This window comes from Dendrobium catenatum, unplaced genomic scaffold (assembly GCF_001605985.2).
Source record: "Dendrobium catenatum unplaced genomic scaffold, ASM160598v2 fragScaff_scaffold_1022, whole genome shotgun sequence".
NCBI lineage: Eukaryota > Viridiplantae > Streptophyta > Magnoliopsida > Asparagales > Orchidaceae > Dendrobium > Dendrobium catenatum.
Window position 1 is genome coordinate 3,298,507 of NW_021319484.1, and position 14,481 is coordinate 3,312,987.

Sequence of the window (14,481 nt, forward strand, 5' to 3'; positions counted from 1 at the left end):
ACATTCATTAACACTCTAATTTTGGCTTGTGCAATTTTATGGCGAAGGACAATAATTTCTTTATAGCCTAACATTTGAATCTATATAAATAGTCGGTGTAATTACAATTTGTAAAAAAACCTAATTTTAAGCCTCCAAAATTTTATATTAAACCAAAGTATGACTTACACACTACTCACATCATTGTTAGTCCATCCACTCCCTCTTTACACAAAACTAAAACAAACCTCATTCTCATGGCAGCCCCAATCAATTCAAACATTTTTATTTTAAATATGTTTACAAAAACGTAAACTTAGAGGTGAGGACTTTACAAAATTAATATGATTGCTTGTACCCAAGTGTCAAATTGCAAGGGCTTTTTTCAAACTTTTACACCTAGCAGTTATCTTGAGTTCTACAACAATAAAACATCCAAGGATGCATGCAATTTTCTTTTTAGTGGGTCAAAGTGATGCCATGTAGTTGAAACATGGTGAACAATAATCAGATAGATGCATAGAGTAAAAAAAGGCTGCTAGTAAGAGTTTCAAGCAGAAAAAAATGTAATACCTTTAATAGGATCCTCAGAAGAATACCACTCTGCCCAAGGACAATCATCATCCCATTGTTTCTTAATATGATTAAACTCAATTGCATCTCCTTTTCTTTCTCTGTTAATGTGATCCTGACTCTCAGCATCATCATCAGCATATGGAGTTCTGTAGGTTAGTCTCATTGTAGAACGAACACTGAAACAATTCGTAGAGAAATCTACGGCTGTTAAGGCCTGAGGAAACAAAAATCCAAAACATTTAAAATTTGTAAGCTACGCCAAAAGTTCTACTAATAGCCCATATAAAAGCTTCGCCTGAACATTCTATGGTATCGTTAGGACTATCTGATAAAAAGTTCTTTTGCTCCAGAATAAATGCGTGTTGTCCATACTTAATATTGAACAAATTGAAGTGAAGAAGCATCATGCTATCTACATTCACAAATATGCTCATTTCGTATCATAACTCTAAGAGAAAGCCACTCATCCACCTGAGCATCCTCATCTCTGCAACACTTAACTTAATATTATGCTTCTCTTTTAATGGCCAACATTCTGCTCCATAAAGCATTGCAGATCTCACCACCATCTTATAGAATTTTCCCTTAAGTTTGAGGGGGACTTTTCCATCACACAACAAACCTGATGCATTCCTCAACTTCAACCATCCAACTTCAATTCTACTAATAATATCCTCATCTATTTCACTATCACTCTGGACAATAGACCCAATATATCTCAAGGTTTAAAATTGCGTAAATAAGCCTCGAGGCGTTTTTCGTCCGTGAGGCGAGGCATAAGCCTCGAGGCGGTGTGAGGCGTAAGACTCACGGACACAGAATTGCGTAAATGAGAATTTAAGGGTTTTAGCGAGTAAATAATAGCAAGATTCTATCATACAATAAAAACATCTAAATGACAAGTGGAAGTAGTGGAAATTAAGAAAAGGTACAATAAAATCATGTTCCAAAGTACAAAACCACAAAATTATAGTCTATCAAAACTCCCAAAGTACAAATAAAAAGGAACACATAATTCAATCATGTCCCATCACTAAATGGTTCTTCTAGGTAATCTTTATCTCCAACTGTATCTATGAATGTCATATCTTCATCATCTTCAATGTGACTGACTTTTCTCTTCCCTATTCAATAAGAATGATCATTATTATGTTACTTGCTCACTTGATATAAATATAATGTAATAACATATAAGAAGTTGTAGAATACCTTTATTTGGATGTTGTGCTGCAGAGCTAGTAGATGTGTGTGGTGTGGTACTAGTGGATGTGCCCACTTGATCTGCTTCGCCCCTCAAGACATCCACACTTAGATCCTCAAGTTGCAAGTATGATAATGACAAATCTATCTCATCATCTATGAACCACTCATTATCAAATGCCACATTATCATACACCAAAAGGTCCTCATCATCCTTCAACCCCTTATTTCTCAACCTCCTTTCTCTCAACCTCTTATTGTGCATATTGGTCCATAAGACCCCGCACACCTCTACTATGTATAGTGGAGGAAGAGCCCTTTCCACTCTCGCTCCCAAAGTAAGCACCATGTTCGACCCTTTCATCAAATTGCTCTTGTTGTAAATGTTTGGCCGTCGTACTCTTTTTCATATAAGCTGTAATTTCCTCCTTCACGTTATCCGGAATATTCGCACAAAGTGCTACATTCTTATGTGAGCCGGATAAGTGTTCCTTCATGCGAGATACTCCTCCCTTCATCACCTTCTCACAAAAATTGCATTTTAAATACACATGTCTTCTCGCCGCCTCCAACATCAACTTGTACATTGTATTTCCAAGAAGGGTCACCCCGCAATGACGTATTTGTCTTTTCCTTTCCCCTAACCATGTTTCCTAATGCACAAATGCGAAAACATACAAAAAATCTCAAAAAATAGACAATCTTATATTTTCTATAACTTGAAAACTTTCCTTAAACTTAAAAAAAAAAAATACCTAAAACCTATAATGGAGTGCTTGTAGAGGGCGGTCGAACCCTTCTTGCTCACCGGCGTGAGGTGTCGCCGGCGGGAGAGGCGGTAGACAGCAAATCAAGCCGAGCCGAGTGGAAGTTTTGTGAACGGAAATGGCTTTGCGGAAGGATTTTCGTTCGGTTCACTAGAACCGGATGGTATAACAGGAGAAACAAGTCATTTTAAGTAGGTGGGACCTAGTTTACAGAGGCGTGCGCCTCACATGACATTGCGCAATAGGGCCATAGAGGCACGCCTCTTAACCTGTGAGGCGTACGCCTCACCTGGAGCCAAAATTGCATAGGCATTGAGGCGCTTGAGGGCTGAATTGCGCAAAAGCGCACCTCTAATTGCGCAATTTTAAATATGATATATCTAAAATATGTACTCTTATTAATGACTTGATTGCCCAAAGTCAAAATCCCCCCACTAGATCTATCACTACTAAAATTGCACTCCATATATTCAGTTTTAGATCTACTCAAATGAAAATCTTTAAACTCTAAGGTTGACCTCCATAACTCAAGTTTAACTTCAACTCCCTTCGTAGTCTTATCAACTAAAAGAATATCATTAGAAAAAATTATACACCATGGTACAACTTATTGCAAATGTCTAGTGAGAACATCCATGACTAAATCAAAAAAAGATATGTGATTAAGGCTGATCCTTGATGCAATCCACCAGAAATAGAATAATACTTGGTCAAACTACCATGTGTTTGAACACAAGTAACAGGTCCTGCATACATATCCTTAATAACTTGAATATAAATATTATTAATCCATTTTTTTTTCTAGAACTCTCCATAACGCTTCTCTTGGAACTTTATCATATGGTTTCTCTAAATCAATAAATATCATAAGCAGATCCTCATTATTCTCTCTATACTTCTCCATCAAAGCTCTCAATAAATGTATAGCTTCCATAACAGACCTACTCGGCATGAATCCAAATTGATTTTGAGAAATATTAGTATCACGTCGTAATCTATACTCTTTAACTCTCTCCCATATTTTTAAAGTATAACACAATAACTTAATTCCTCTATAATTTGCACAATCTTGTGTATCACATTTATTCTTAAAAATAGGAATCAACACACTCAATCATCATCAATGAAAATAAGTTACAGAGTTTATTATATTATCTTAGTTATAATCAACACGCTCAATCATCATCAATGAAAATAAGTTACAAAATTTATTATAGTATCTTAGTTATAATTTATAAATAAATAAAATAGGTTAAAAATTAATTACTTCAAAATTTTCATATATTTTCACATTTATTCTCATATTATTTTTTTAGCTTTTTCTAAATCTTATGGAAATTTATAAGCCACGTCTTTAATTGTGACTCTACTTGGTGCAGTTTAATTTAATAATAAAATTTAGATAATATAAGAGAAAGAAATAGAATAGCAATGATAATATATTGTTTTATAATAAAAAACAATAGTTTTTCATTTGTTGAAATTCTTTCGTGATATGATTGACAGTGATAGGAGGTGAATATAAATTAGTTTTATCTCTTTTCATGTGAATGACAAAGATCCAAATATCTATAAGCTGATCAATACATAATAATTCCAGAGAAAAGTCAATATGCACATAAATATCTCAAGTACCGTTGTACAAAAACTTTTAAACTGTTTCAACAAAAGGAAAAGCCTCCATCCTTCACTAATGAGTGGACAAAAAGACACGAAATAACATTTTAAATAAGCACTCACAAATTTTGAGACAAATAGCTCGTAGAGCCCCTCCAAGTGCAAAAGCCTAACCGGAACTTGGCTGCCGATTCTGTCAGAATCAAACCTTCGAGTAAAGGTCGTACCCATATTCTGAATCCCGATATATGCCTTTCGAGAAGGATCATGTACCGGAACAAATGCAGGCCAGTTACTGCAGTATAAAAGAAAGGGGCAAATTAAACCAAAAAAGAAAACGATGAAAATGACTGTATATGTGAAAAAAAATTGTACCCTTATGAAGCCAAGTGTTTTGGTCAAATATAAATATGGAAACAAAATCAAATGAACAACGGTATTAGGATCACTAGTTTTAGCTATATTTACACAATAAACAACATTAACAAAAAAAACCCTTAAAAATACAAGCTGCAGTAACCATACCGAAACAAGATAATGAATTATGGACATGAAATTCATATCAACCAAGGCCACAAACGCATCAGAATTCGTACTTCAACAAATCAACCAATAATTTTTCAGATATTAAAAGGAATTTATAATTATTTTCTTTTTTTTTTTCGAAATTTAAGCATTTTAGCCATTTTGGTATTGTTCATCATTACAAAATATTCAATTCAACTTCGTTACCCACAAGATAGCCCCAACTAGCGATCTGAGTTTAATGATATCATCAAGAGCTGAGTGGATGACACAAGACTTACAGGGTTTAGGGTTCACCAATGCCAATGAAACATATAAAATATCAAAATTCACATTTTTCCAATTTTTTATTCATGTAAATATTAATTGCTTTCGATGCAGATATTCATTTTAACTGATAATATAAAATATGAAATTCTAAGAGAAATTTTTTGGAAAAAATAGCATTCCATATCAATTAAGATACACAACCATAAAACAAAAACGGGCCTGTAACTGACCAAATCTCAATCACACTCACAAACAAATAACAAAAAAGAAACGGTCAACTCACTCAAACAAATAAGACAAAAACAACACAACGGAAAGACATCACTGAAGTGTGAATCCATGCTCCAAGCCGTTACAAGGAGAATCCTCCTCCAAAAGTTGTCAAAATTTACAACACGCTAAAAAAATCAACATCCAACAGCACACACAACTACAAAGAGAAAAATAAAAACTTTATTCAACCATAAATTAAATTATACATTTCGAAGTGTCTCCTATATAAAATTAAAAAAGAAAAGGGATAATAGATAGCAGCAGAAAGGAACTCAATACCACAATTCCAACAACACTTGTAAAAGACAGCTCATTCATCCAAGGACCCAATCTCCACCATAGTGCAGAGACCAAAACTAGGAACTGCACCAACAAAGGCTCGACTCTAGTTAAAACTAATAAGCAACAAAAAAAAAGTCAACAACAGAAAACTTCTAGAATCAGTGGTTGGATAGGAACAGTGGATCAAAAATACTAAACTTAGAAATCCGAACATAGCTGAATTGAAACACTTGCAAGAATAACCAAACCCATCAAGATAATAAAAAACAGTATAGAACACTGATAGGAAATACTTGAGATCACAAGTAACCCTAGGGGAAATACTTGAGTTCGCAAGCAAACCTAACCACAATTGGTGAAAACAGGGAACAAAAATGTTGTTTGCAGCAGAAAATCAGCAAACGAACAGCAGATTTCTTGGGGAAAACAGTAGAAAACTGAAAACGAAGGATTCCACTAGTAGATGCAGTAAAATAGAAAAAGATATAAGTTTCTTCAATTTCAAAGGAAGAAACAACTCTCCAATTCTCTAGCCAAGCCTAGAACCCAAGAACACCAACCCTAGATCTCAAATTCCTTTCAAATTCAAGATGAAACATTAATTCTATCATTAGCCCCTAATTAAAGTAAAAGGAGACATACAAAATCCCTAAACAACCCTCTAATTCAAATTTCCCTCCTAAACACCCATTAACATTAATTGCTAGGCCATCCGCCCCCCCTCTCTTGGTTCTGCCCTCCCCCTAGGTCGGCGGCAGTACATCTGAACCGGTTCAGGTTGGACCAATTCAGCCGGCCTAACATTACTCCCCTCTCAAAGACTCACCTTGTCCTCAAGGTGAAAAGAAGGAAACTGGAGCATCACTCTCTCATATGGCTCCCAAGTGGCATCAAAATCGGGAAGGTCCCTCCATCTGATCAGCATTTCTTTATTCCCTTTTTTATCCAATCAGACTCCCCTCAACTCCAATAGTTCTAAAATCACTTCCAAGTCCTCTGTTAGTGTGATTGACAACTCTACATAAACTGTATGCTCCCCTAAAGCTCTTCTCAACTATGATACATGGAAAACTGGGTGTATGGTGGCGGATGGGGGTAACTTCAAATGATACACCACCGCTCTAATCTTATCCAAAATCTTATAGGGTCCAAAATACCTCGGAGCCAGTTTCTCATTTCTCTTGTTGGCGACTGATCTCTGTCTGTACGGCCTTAGTTTCAAGAATACTTTCTCCCCCACCTCAAATTGTATGTCCCTCCTATGTCTATCTGTCTGCTTCTTCATGATTTGTTGTGCCCTGAACAGGTGTCTCTTCAATTCCACCAACACCTTGTCCCTTTCCTCTAGGTACTGCTCAGCTGAATAAACTGGTGTGTTCCCTCTCCCAAAATGCACTAAGTATGGGGGGTCTCTTCCATACAATATTTTAAAAGGGGTCATCTGAGATGCAGAATGGTACAAAGTATTATACCAATACTCTGCCCATGCTAATCATTTAGCCCACAGCCGTGGCTTTTTAGAAACAAAACACATCAAATAAGTCTCTAACTGCGGTTCACCACCTCTGTTTGACCGTCTGTCTGCGGATGATAGGCAATGCTTCTCTTAAGAATAGTGCCCTGCAATCTAAACAACTCCCTCCAAAACTGACTGAGGAAAACATTGTCTCGATCAGACACTATCGACTCAGGAATCCCATGCAGTCGAACCACTTCCCTGATGAAGGTTGTTGTCACTGTCACTACGGTATAGAGATGTCGTAAGGGAATGAAATGTGTATACTTACTCAGTCTATCCACCACCACCATGATGACTGTGAATCCTTCTGATCATGGTAGGCCGTCTATGAAGTCCATGGACACTTCCTCCCGTACTCTGTTAGGAAGTGTCAAGGGTTGTAGCAGTCCCCCTGGAGCCATTGTCATATATTTGTTTCTCTAGCACACTTCGTACCTCGCCACCATCTCCTCAACATCTTTATGCATTCCCTTCCAGTAAAGCTCATATGTCAGCCTTCTATAGGTCTTATGTACTCCTGAATGTCCTCCCACTGCACTGCCATGGAACTCCTGTAGCAAGTGACGAATATGTATGGATGTTCGTGGCATCACAAACCTCCCTTGATACAACAGCCTCCCTCCCTCCCTCCATATAGTAACTAGAATGGCTACAATTATCTCTCATCAAATCCTCTCTGATCTTTATCAACTCTTTGTTCTGCAAACTTTCTTCCTTGATGGCTCCCCAGCCTACCATTAGTGGCGTTGAAACAGATAGCTCCTTAAGTTCCCCCATGCATCTAAATAAGACATCATCCGCCTTATTTTCCACCCCAGGCTGTACTGAATCTCAAAATCGTAGCCCAAAAGTTTGGACAACCATCTCTGATGCTCCTCAGTCACTATCCTTTGCTCCAAAAGATACTTCAAGCTCCTCTGATCCGTCCAGACAATGAAATGCCTACCCAATAGGTAAGGGTGCCACTTCTGAATAGCTAAGACAATGGTCATCAACTCCCTCTCATATACTGACTTCAATCTCGCTCGGGTTGATAGCACTTGGCAGAAATATGCTATAGGCATGTGATTCTATATCAGCACTGCCACCGAATCATATCCTAATGCATCGATCTCCACTACAAAGATCTGGTTGAAGTCCAAAAAAGCTAAAACTGGAACTGTCATCATGGCTTTTTTTCAATCTCTCAAAAGCCTAGGCTGTTGCCTCTCTCCACAAAAAGTTATCCTTTAGTTGCTCGGTTAAGGGCCATGTTATGGTATTGTACCCCCTCACAAATCTCCTGTAGTACATAGTCAATCCGAGGATTACCACTCAACTCCCTTATGTTCGTAGGCATAGGCCATTTATGCATTGCCTCAATTTTTGTTTCATCGGCCGTCACTCCTTTCTGGGAGACTACATGTCCCAAATACTCCACACTAGTCTAGGCGAAGCTGCACTTCTTTAGGTTGGCCCTCAGCTGATGTGCTAGTAGAATTTTAAGAACCTCCTTCAAGTGCTCCAAATGCTCCACCCTCTATTTTGTTGTACACCAGAATGACATCAAAAAATACCAGCACAAACTTCCTGAGATACTGTCAGAACACCCTATTCATCAAAGACTGGAAAGTAGCAAGGGGGTTAGTGAGCCCAAATGGCATCACCAAGAAATCGTAGTGCCCCTCGTGCGTCCTGAAGGCCGTCTTTTGAATATCATCCTCCATCCAGATTTGAAGGTAGCTCGACTTCAAATCCATCTTAGAAAACAATACGGCTCCATGCAGCTCATCTAATAACTCATCAATCACAGGAATGGAGAATTTATCTGGTATCATCTCCTTGTTCAAGACCCTGTAATCCACGCAAAACCTCTAGCTCGCATCCTTCTTTTTGACCAATAAGACTGGACTAGAAAAAGGACTCACACTCGGTCTAACGATCCCTGCATCCAGCATCTCCCAAATTAGTTTCTCAATCTCATCTTTCTGAATTTGGGCGTAGTGATAAGGCCGAACACTAATTGGTGACACCCATCCTTCAGAATGATTGCATGCTCCCGCTCTCTCGGTGATGGTAAGCCCTGAGGTAGTTGGAACATCTCACTGTACAGCTGTATGAGGGTTTGTACCACCATGGGAATGTCTCCCTCTTCCCCCACACTGACCCTCTCCAAGCATTGCAGCTCCAAATACCCACCTCATGTATGGATCTGATCATGGATTTGAAAGATACTTTGGCCCTAGACAACCCTGCGTCACCCTGGATCACCATCCTCTTTCCTCCCACCATCAGTTCTATTCTCAGAGCACCCCAATTGACCTTGTTATCCCCTAAGGTCTGCAGTCATTTCATCCCCAGGATGACATCGGTACTTCCCAACTCCAAGGAAAGAAAATCCTCCCTCACCTGTATCCCTTAAATAGTCAACACCACTCTCCTGCAAACTCCTCTACCCATCTCCACCTTCCCCATACCAATCATCACTCCATATTTTCCCGTGTCCACTAACTTCACCCCCAACAGATTTACGATCGGATTAGAGATAAAATTGTGGGTGGCCCCCACTATCGATCAGCACCACTACTTCTCGATCCGCTATTTCTCCCCTCACTTTTATGGTTTGATTCAAGGAGAATCCCACCACAGAGTTTAGAGAGACTTATGCGACATCCAGATGTAACTTTTCTTCCTCCTCCAATATCCCGCTCTCACATCCCTCTTCAGTTTCCTCATCATCATAAAAGGTGAGATATGCCCCGGCATGTACTTATCATCTCACCCATGGTTTAAAATTGTGCAATATGAGGCTCGACTTTGCGCAATTCCAATAAAAAACGCCTCGATACTTACGCCTCAAGTTTTTTGTATGAGGCTTGCGCCTCAACTTGGTTGAGGCCGGCCTCGCCTCACTGGCATGAGGCTTACGCCTCACGCTATATAAATTAAAACTTACATAAATCTTGAAATAAATGCCCGACATTGGACTCATTTTATGTTTACGCAATCTTTTGATTTTGAGGCTTACGCCTCAAAACAACTTGAGGCTTACGCCTCGCCTCACGAATGAAAAATGCCTCAATACCCGAATACTAAACATTGATCCCACCTGAAACACAACCCCTTAGTCCTCTTCTTATGTATCTCCTTCTTAGTGAACTTCTTAAAATTTCCCCCAGGCCCCCCTCCTCCAGACTTCTCCTTTGGAGCTTCGCGCAAACCTCCTTGTGCAGCTCCTTTGATAGCTAGAAAAGTAGTATTCATCCTATAGGATCCCTCGGAGCTACTGCCTCGAGCCCACCTCTTCAGATGCTTCTGGTCCTCGACCAGCTGTGACAACTCCATGGCCTCCCCCAAGTCATGTGGTCTCATCACACTGACAACTGCTCTGGTCTCCGGTTTGATCTCTTTCATTAAGTTTCCCTCAAGCACAGTCTCAAAAAGACGATCCAACCAGCTAGCTTGGTACTCAAACTGATCATGGAACTCTGCCACTGTCCCCTCCTGCATCAGGGCAAAGAACTGCTCGTAGAAATCTCCACCCCTGCTAGTTCAAAAAAGTTCTAGTAGCAGTTCTTAAACTCCCTCCGACTTTAAATGAGCCGCCTCATGTCCCACCATTAGTACCACGCTAGTGCCTTCCCTTCCAAACATAATCATGCCGCTGTCAGTTTCTCCTCCTTAGTCAACCCATTGACTCCAAAGTACCGCTCCACCTTATAGATCAAGTCATGCGCATCCTCGCACTCAAAGATGAGCATATTCAATTTCCTCACCCATTGACTTGATTTCCCCTAACTCCTCCATAACCTCCCATTCATCGAAAAGGAGGTGCTCCCCAGTGGTCACGATCTTCCCTCCAGCAATCATACCCGAGCCCTTCCTCATATTCTCCTCTTCTCCTTTCATATTCAGCACCCCGGTGGTAAAATTCATCCATTTTCCTAATAAAATCAGCACCCCTCCTTTCAAAGCCCATACTCATCTCCTCCCTAAAAAGTGATTCTAGATGAAGCATTCCATCATTTCCCTCAAGGATCTCCACTTCCGGATTCTCCTTCTCCCTAAATGGGTTTGGATTTCCGCATCTCTCATTGTCGCCGGTGGTCTCCCTTGCTTCCGATGTCGTTGGATTTTGTTTTCCTTCAAGCATCTTCTTCATCATGTCTTCCAAGGCAACGAACCTTCCATCCATCTTTTCATGGATAGAAGCAAATTGATTCTGAATATCATCTGTTTTTTCCTCAAAATCAGTCTTGACCTATTTCTCCCTCCAATACTTCAACTTTCCTTCCGAACATTTTCCTTCCATTTATGAGAAGAACTTGCGGATGAAAATTCCTAGCTGAAATTTTTGGATTTCAGCCGCTGATGATCCTAAAACAACGCTCTGATACCAATTTGATAGGAAATACTTGAGTTCGCAAGTAACCCTAAGGGAAATACTTGAGTTCGCAAGCAAACCTAAGCACAATTGGTGAAAATAAGGAACAAAACTGCTGTTTACAGCAGAAAATCAGCAACCAACAGCAGAATTCTTGGGGAAAACAGTAGGAAACTAGGAGAAAACAAAGGATTCCACTAGTAGATATAGGAAAACAACAACCGATACACGTTTCTTCAATTCGAGAGGAAGAAAAAACTCTCCGATTCTCTAGCCAAGAGCCCAATAACACCAACCCTAGATCTCAAATTACTTTCAAATTCAAGATGAAACCCTAATTCTATCATTAGCCCCTAATTAAAGCAAAAGGAAACATACAAAATCCCTACACAGTCCTCTAATTCAAATTTCCATCCTAAACACCCATTACTTTAATTGCCTTGGCCCACTAGGCCATCCGCCCCCCTCTCCCTTGGTTCCGCCCTCCCTCTAGGCCAGCGGCAGTACACCTGAACCAGTCCAGGTTGGACCGGTTCAGTCGGCCTAACAAACACATTCTATTTTCATAGCTACTAAGTAAAATAAAAAAAAAATACAAAATAATAACAAAGAATCATCAATGCACAAGATTTGCACCTAAAGAGTATGTATTTTCTTATTTACATCAATGGCGTTACAGTGAATATAGTATATTCTCATAAGGAAATGATGAGATTAATATTACTAGTATTAAAAAAAAAGTGAAATTTTAAATGAAAAGCTTAGCCACAGAGACAAATAAAAGATGTTTCTCATTAAAGGCATTAAAACTGCTTTGATGATCTCGAACAGAATAAATAATAATAATAACTAAACTATGATTCAGGTGACATAAAAACTGAAAGTAATTTGGAAGTAGCATTGGCTATTGGCTTAGAAAGCCTCAAGATGAAACTAGAGAACTTCTTAGAAGCCATAGTATAATTTTATCAATATAGCAAGCATATGCGCATCTTCAGTGTTACATTCAGAGTTCTTCTTTTTGATAGGGTAAAAAATGCCTTCCTATGTATTGTTAACAATTTGTTTTAAGTTCGTTCAATGAAGCATAAGTCAATCATGGCATTATAAATATATTCAAGATGAGTTACTTGAGTAACAAGTGCATCCATGAGAAGTTTCACATGATCAGCTTGGGCAGCCCCATTTAAATATAATGGACTTTTTTGATAAAAAGTAGTATAAAAACTTGGTGATGTGGCAAATTTAGACCCAAAGTATAACAATACTCCAATTTTCTTACATAAGCCTTCTAAGATCTATCATGGGCTTGTATTATACCAAGTAGATGATCAGTATTGGCTGGCAAAATTCAGTTGACCCATTTAAATATTGCACTTTCATTAAAAAGTAATATGATAAATTCAGGTTAGACCCAGAGTATAATAATTCTCCAATTTTCTTACCAAAGCCATCTACGATCTATCATGGGCTTGTATTATACCTGGCTGATGATTTATATGGTTGTCAAAATTCATATGACCCATCTAAATATTATGCACTTCTTTGATAAAAAGTAATATGATAAATTGGGATTAAATCATAAAAATAGCAACCCCTCTTGGCAGCAACTATCCACATGTGGTCAATTAGATACAGAATATCACATTTTCTCCAATTTAATTCCTTGACTAAACAAAATTGATTCCAAATGTTCCATGAAGAACTAAGTTGGAATCAATTTTGTTTGATCGTGGAACAAAATTGGGATCAATTTCATGCCCTAACTTCATCAATGTCAACCTGAGGGGTTTTTAAAATCAATTTTGTATAGTCGATGGACTAACTTATAGAATTGTGATACTCTGATGCTAAATTGGCTACATTCGAATAACCAAGGAACTATTTTAAGATTTATTCATAAAAAAAAAATGTTTCAAAGAAATACATAACATGCTTCAAAATATTCACACAAAGGCGATGCATAGCCAACTTATCACCTAAATAATGCTTATGATATACACATCTAAATGATCTCTATTACATGTGTAGCATTTAGATAATGATCGCCAATGCAATCTAATGATAATATTTAACTTAAATAAATCACTTGAATAATTATTTAACATCATACATATCTACATTATACAAATTTCTTCAGATTATTCTTATATCAAAAAAAGGGAATACTACTTGTTTCTTGTGTTTGCATTTAATATGAATTATACTAAAATATTTTATTCACACATCTTGGTAAATGCCCCATGTATAGTCCATTTATCTTCATGCACAACATTGCACATTTGTCACATTTGAGGCCCATCCTATCCCATTTTAAAAGATTTCCCTACATATGAGACATGGCTTCAATGTTCAAATTAATTGTTCAATTTCTATAAATGTATCAGAAACTTTCTTTAAGTTTCAATAGATAACTCATTCATAATGCACTCTCCCAAGCTTTGTTCATGTTGCACTCCTCCTGTGATGCTCGACCATGCAAGTGATGTTGTGCTTTCCCCCACTAGACCCCAATCATTGTGTAGGTTGATGCTTCGTTAGCACGCTCACTTTGTGAGTGTTGCCTCACAGTGCACCCCTGCTACACTCGATGTTCACCCCTTCATGTGCTTGTTGATTTGGTCTATAGGCAACAGTTTGTTGCACACGGTACTTATGCATCTATGCTTGAGTGTTACCCCTTAACGTAGGCACATATGTCGTTGCCGACCCTGGGGCCACTGTAGTTCTTTTGCTCTTTCAGGCAAGTTCTAAAATAAATCTCTTCAATTTTTTTTTAAGAGATCATACTTCCTCATTCCCACTGACACTTGATCTTCCCTTCGCATCAATTCCACACATTTCACCACTATGATTCGTCCAAGTTGTGATGCTTCTCCTATGGTTGCTCCTATAACTTCTCCATATTTGATTTCCCCATGGATTTGAACTCCACATTACTTTGTTAAGGTTGTTAGGGTAAATGAAGTTCAACATAATTCCCCTCTCATTTTTAGCGACGGCCCGCAGCTACTGATCACAAACTACCATCCTCTTTCAAGGAAAACATGCTCTCATTTTATCTCCTAAGATATCTAAGTTGGCTTCATCTTTCTCCCTCTCCCTGGTTG

The 14,481-nt window shown here is 38.4% G+C and overlaps 1 protein-coding gene across 1 annotated transcript in view; it reads right to left on the bottom strand.

Moving 5' to 3' along the window:
• Positions 1-529: 529 nt before the first annotated feature.
• Positions 530-14,481, bottom strand: part of LOC110108115 (rab3 GTPase-activating protein catalytic subunit-like) — a 32,100-nt gene continuing 18,148 nt past the window's right edge. The window contains exons 7-8 of the mRNA XM_020838629.2: positions 4,263-4,434; positions 530-769 (exon numbers count right to left, since the gene is read on the bottom strand). Coding sequence (XP_020694288.1) covers positions 530-769; positions 4,263-4,434 — 412 coding nt within the window. The remainder of the gene's footprint in view (positions 770-4,262; positions 4,435-14,481) is intronic.